The following is a 6,460-nucleotide window of genomic DNA, read 5'->3' on the forward strand; positions in this document are numbered from 1 at the left end:
TATATATATATATATATATATATACACACACACATGTACATCTATCTAGATAGTTAGTTTGTTTTCTTTATTGGAAAGGTTGCGGACAACCAAACATTTTGGCGGACAACCAGAGTTTGTCAAGCAGATGTTTTACGTTGCTCTGTTCTAGTTGTGAAACGCTGCACTGATGGAAGGTAATGCAGCAAGCTGCAGATTTACTAAAGCTCTGATTGCGTCCTTCTCCCCAGAGGGCAGTGGGTCTTTTGCTGAGACGTGGAGCCGAGGCAAATGCACGAGACAAGTTTTGGCAAACGCCACTTCATGTGGCTGCTGCCAACCGGGCCACGCGCTGTGCAGAGGCCCTGCTGACCCAGCTGAGCAACCTGAACATGGCAGACCGCACTGGCCGGACTGCCTTACACCATGCAGCTCAAAGTGGCTTCCAGGAGGTGAGACTGCAACAAACTTACCACTGACTACTTTATACTTCACAGATTTACCTAACCAAAATAAAATAAACCCTAATGTTTTTATTTTATATTTCGTCTTCCAGATGTTGAAGCTGCTGCTGAACAAAGGGGCCAACCTGAGTGCCATTGATAAGAAGGAGAGACAGCCTATTCATTGTGCTGCTTATTTGGGTAAGCAAGCACTCCAGATGTGTTCGTTTCTTTGCTTAGATTTTCTCGGATGAGAAGTAACAGGAAAAAAGTTTTCCATTTTAGTTTCAGTGTAAAAAAAACACGTCAGTAAATCAATAAAACGTTGTTTTTCTTTTGTCGGTAGTTATTTATAGAAATTATTTATAAATTTGTTTTTGTTTGTTTCTCCCAGGACATTTGGAAGTGGTGAAGATGCTGGTTTCCCGCGGTGCTGACAAGAGCTGCAAAGATAAGCTGGGTTACACTCCTCTCCATGCTGCTGCTGCGAGCGGTCACATTGAAATTGTAAAGTACCTACTGAGGATGGGAACAGAGGTGAGCACTTGTGCTTTTGCAATTGAATAAAATATTTTCTGTTAGAAAAATCATCCTGAATAAACGTCTTGTTAGTTTTTAAGTATTTAAGATCATTGTTAGAGCCCATGCAGCATTGGATTGGGATGTCTATTAGTGAGAACTTTTTATCTAAAGTGGGATGTTGTGTTTGTCTTGTGGTCAGATTGATGAGCCTAATGGCTTTGGGAACACTGCGCTCCATGTTGCTTGCTACATGGGGCAGGAAGCTGTGGCTACAGAACTGGTGAACCACGGCGCTAACGTTAACCAGCCCAACAAGTGTGGCTACACCCCTCTGCACCTGGCTGCCGTCTCCACCAACGGTGCCCTCTGTCTGGAGTTGCTGGTCAACAATGGGGCAGATGTCAACCAGCAGGTATGAAAAGTTATTTTTTTAATAGATTGTTTTGAGGATGGCCACAAAGTAGCAATTATCTTTGACAGAAACATTCATAGACCTGTCACAATAAACAATACATAAATTAATCGCATGATAAATAAAAATGATCTACCTTATTTTCATTTATTAGCTTTATCATTTCTTCGTGTCTCTTTCTACTGGACACCGGATGACAACAGGCTCAATCGTGTTTTTGGATCATTAAAAGCAGCTAAGCTACGAGCTAAGCTAACAGGCTGACCTCGGGGAAAAAAACTCCGTCTTGTCAAAGCTGCAAAAATTCACGGTTGAAACCCGTGCCTGCATCTAAAAAGTTGTTGTTCTATGCAAAAAGAAGCTGAGAGCTTGTTTACTGATTATTTTATTAAAAGCTTTGTGTGACAAATGCTATGCTAAAGAGCTCAAACCACACAGAGCGGCCAACATTTTAAGAACCGAAAAACAGGAACGAGAGAGAGCTCTTGTCATGTCAAGGGGCCTCCCTCCCATTTTCCTTAGACATACTGCTCGCTCTCTCACTATCCATCCTTCGGTTCAAACAGTCTTATACTGCTATCAGTGGTCAAAAAAGGTACTACACACAAAAATTAACCAACATTTCTTCTTAAATTTGACAGTAATTACTAATTATTGTCTAATTTCAAACAATATTATCATTTATCGCAATAATTTCTGAGACAATTAATCACCCAACAAAATTTGTTAGTGTGACAGGCCTACATACGACTGGAAATATTGTTGCTCAACATAGTTTATTTCTTCATGAACACTCACTGTAAGCTCTACAGAAAATTGATAGTCTCCTTTAGGTAAGTTTAGTTGAGCAACTGAACATTGTTTTGTCAACGTTAGGGGTGGGCGATATGGCTCAAATATAATATCATGATATTTCAGAGCATTTTGACCATAACGATAAATTTTGTGATATAACAACAACAAAATTAGGGATGCACCGATCCACCTTTTTTAACTTCCGATCTGATCTCGATACCTAAATCTGAATATCGTCCGATACCGATCCAGTTCTGATATCATCATCATTATTGATTTTATATGAGGCTGTAATAATCTCCTCTCAAGTACAATTTGTACAATATATGCATGCATGTCCAAAAAGGCAACTTGAGGTAAGTTGTATTAATGTTGGATAAGTTTTAAAGTTAAAATTAAATTCTTTTAACACAAAACATGTTTTTTTTTATTCCTAGTTTTAAAGTGGATATTAAAGTGATTAATTTAAGTGACTGTTTAAAGTTATTTTATATTTTTTAAATAAGGGGCAGATATAAGAATTGTTTTTCTTCTTTCTGCGCTCTTTTCATTCAGCGTTTTCTTTTTGATGATTTTTTATTTTTATTTTGTTTCTTTTAAATGAATGAATAAATTAAATAAAATGTAAAATGGCTTTAAACATCTGCTAAGTTCATGGCACAAACCAACAGACATGTTCCTGTTTTTAGTATTTTACATCACTTTATAATGTAGCTGTTTTTGTTTCTTTTAAAAAATGTATATAATTTTCTAATGTTTTTTTATGATTGTTTACTGTTGTACTGATAAATATCTCTGGAGGGTAAACTATATCTTGACTGCAAGTATCAAGCTGTGAAATCTTTAGTTTTCTACAACTGATAGTGGTTGGTCATTAATTATGATGAAGTTTAGCAACTTCTCTGTAAACATTTGAGCTCTGTGGTTTCAGCGATGTCTTCTTTTTGTTCAATCCGAAGCAAGCAGCCTGATTTCGGTCAGCCTCCTCAGAGACGGACAGACTGAGCGGGGCTAGCCGAGGTTGAGTTGCCTGTTTCGGGTTGAGCAAAGAGTAGCGCTCCGCTGAAGCCACGGAGCTCAAATGTCCAACGTAAATCTAACTTTATGGCGATTTAATGTGGTCCTATGGCTCTGCAGACATTGCACGTTGCTGTCTTGTTTTGTGGTGTTTCTAGTGTAAAATATTTCCACACAGCGGACATGTTTAGATGAAAAGTTTGTTAGCTGTTAGCCACAGTGCTGCTAACTCAGCCCTCACGTAGTAGCTGGCTGCAAACTATGAACTGGATTTCCTGAATGTGAAGCGGGTCTTATTACTCTGGGTTCATGAGACAAGCCTCCGTTCAGGAAATCCATTCCATAGTTTGAAGCCAACATGCATCAAGGATCGGAAATATCGGCAGGTTGGATCGGAAAAATCCGATACGTAAATTATGCTGGTATCAGAGGCCGATACTGGATCGGATCGGCCCTATCCCTAAAAAAAAATCATAGTTAAGTTAATTTTGTCAAATGAATTAACATGTTGCTTTGCATTATTCTTTAAAAACTTTAAAAAAAAAAACCCAAGGGTTAATTTTACTGAAATTACTTTTAGTAAAGTATCTAGTCTCAAAGTAGGAATGTGCGATATAGGGTACACGTTAGAAACGATAGAAATTTAGCCTACCTTATAGATCCGTCTCCTACCGGCTAGCCGCAGTAATGCTGTGTCTGATGTAAAATCAGAGTTGTCAGTTTAATCGCAACTTTTTTTTGTTGAAAACTGTGCGTAAGTGGTGGTAAAGTCATTTCTTCGAGAGCTAAGTAGCGAAGCTACAATCTAACTACAGCCAACTTGCCGTAGTGTTGTTGTTTTCAGACGCATGCGCAAAACGCTGTTCCGTCAAAAGTTTTTTTTTTTGTCGAAAGTTAAAGTAAGTGTTGGTCAGCTTTAGAGGAACCTGCTCTCTGATCTGTGAACTGTGTTGCGTGATTTGACTGCGAGACCCTCTGGTCAAAGCCACAGACTCATTTTGTGTCAGCTCTCCTTAAAGCAGAAGGAGTCGCCCACTAGACGGTTGGAGGGTGAAGTGTTTCAGTGTAAAATGCTGCTCTGTTGCTGTTAATTTATTAAGTAAGACTAGAAACTGTTAACAACATATTCTTTTGTTTAAAACATATGGCTAAAACTACATTTGATCTTTTGCACTGTTTTGCACTACAAGCAAGAAGCCTAATACTTGATTTGTTATTTAAAAACTCTCTGAACCTAGTAGTGGAATTTTCTTAATTCAAAATAAATGATGGCAAAAGGACACCCTATGTTTTTTTTTAATTCCTATTGCAAGTTTTATACCAAAAACATATCGTGATATATATCGTTATTGCCACCCTTCACAATACATATCGTGATATGAATTTTATGCCATATTGCACATTCCTATCTCAGAGTATAAAAATAAAAATGATCCTTTTGTTATTTAGATTGAAAAAGTCAGCACAAAATATAGATAACAAAATCTGCCACAAAAACTAAAGTGCAGATGCAGTTCCCAAAAAAAATAAATAAAATGAAAGCTTAAGATCTGTTGAGCATAAATGTAACATGCAACAAAATATGTTGCCTTTTTAAATGAGGTGTAACTTCCAAAACTTGTGAGAAGGTGTCTTCAGCTGACCCTGAAGCTTGTTGGTGTTTCAGCTTCCTCTGTTCCTGCAGGAATTATTCCATTTCGTTGATTCTCTGTCTTTGATCACCTGCCTTTTTTCTTGGTCTCATTTTGTAGCTAAAACTTACCATGTTGGAGCTTAGCCTAGCGTAGCACCGCTGAATACAACCTACTGCTTCTAGTCTGTGGTGTATGTCATCACTCACGTAGCCGATGTGTTACGGCTTTTTCTGTTCTGCTTGAATCAGCTGCGTCGTGAGCGTCAGTCAGTGAAACGTAATCAATGTAATATAGAATAGGAATGCACGATATTGGATTTTTGGCCGATATCCTTTGCCGATATCAAAATTTTATATACTTTTCCTTTGTCAGAACATAGCCCTCTTATTTAGGCATATTTGCTACAAAAATTGTGCAACAGCTATAAGAGCTGGTGACATATTCAGTAACAGCCATATGATATGCATAATAGGGGTGCACCGATTGCAGTTTTCTGGCCGATCACCGATTTCTTAAAAAGTCTGACCTGCCGATTTCGATTTTGGCCGATACTGATTTTGTTTTATAATCGACACTGTCGGCTGTTACAAGGTCACAATGCACCTTCAATTTTCTAATATTATTTCATTGAAAAACATACTTTTGAATAATATTCTAGAAACAATACAAACGTGTTTTAACTGGCCATGAGGTTGTGTTCTGAAATATAAATGAAGTTCAGACAATTGTTGTTAAAACAAACAAAAAATCGGTTTCTTATGCAAGTATCGGCCGATTTCCCAAAATAAAGGAAATCGAGGCCGATAAATCGGTGCACCCCTAATGCATAGCACTTTGACTTATATTAAATGAAAAGAGTTAAATGTTATTTATTAGCATTAGGGATAGGGCCGACCCAGTATCGGATTCGGCCTCTGATACCAGCATAATTTACGTATCGGATTTTTCCGATCTAACCTGCAGAGATTTCCGATCCTTTATGCATGTTGGCTTCAAAATATGGAATGTATTTCCTGATTGGAGGCGTGTCTCATGAGCCCAGAGTAATAAAACCCGCCTCACATTCAGGAAATCCATTTCATAGTTTGCAGCAGCTACAACGTGAGGACTGAGTGAGAAGCACTGTTGCTAACAGCTAACAAACTTTTCATTGAAACATGTCCGCTGTGTGGAAGTATTTTACACTAAACACACAAAACAAGACAGCAACGTGTAATCTCTGCAGAGCCATAGCACCACATTAAACTGCGGTAAAGTTAGTTTTACGATGGACATTCGAGCTCCGTGGCTTCAGCGGAGCGCTACTCTTGATCAACCCGAAACAGGCAACTCGACCTCGGCCAGCCGCGCTTAATCTGCCCGTCTCTGAGGAGGGACAGACTGAGCACGGCTGACCTAAATCAAGACTGCCTGCTACAGAGTGAACAAGAAAACGCATCGCTGAATCCATGGAGCTCGAATGTTTACCGAGAAGTTGCTAAACTTCATAATTAATGACCAACCACTATCAGTTGTAGAAAACAAAAGATTTCACAGCTTGATACTTACAGCCAAGATATAGTTTACCCTCCAGGAGATATTTATCAGTACAACAGTAGACAATCGTATAAAAAAAAATGTATTTGAAAATTTCAAGAAAATTATATATATATATATAT

At 38.3% G+C, this 6,460-nt stretch overlaps 1 protein-coding gene across 1 annotated transcript in view; it reads left to right on the forward strand.

The window, feature by feature from the left end:
• The window catches only part of ankrd52a (ankyrin repeat domain 52a), a 30,044-nt gene that overhangs the window by 8,600 nt on the left and 14,984 nt on the right, over positions 1 to 6,460 (forward strand). Inside the window, exons 5-8 of the mRNA XM_037684674.1 lie at positions 231 to 431; positions 536 to 623; positions 817 to 959; positions 1,144 to 1,356. Coding sequence (XP_037540602.1) covers positions 231 to 431; positions 536 to 623; positions 817 to 959; positions 1,144 to 1,356 — 645 coding nt within the window. The remainder of the gene's footprint in view (positions 1 to 230; positions 432 to 535; positions 624 to 816; positions 960 to 1,143; positions 1,357 to 6,460) is intronic.

This window comes from Nematolebias whitei, chromosome 11 (assembly GCF_014905685.2).
Source record: "Nematolebias whitei isolate Nwh7 chromosome 11, NemWhi1, whole genome shotgun sequence".
Classification (NCBI taxonomy): Eukaryota; Metazoa; Chordata; class Actinopteri; order Cyprinodontiformes; family Rivulidae; genus Nematolebias; species Nematolebias whitei.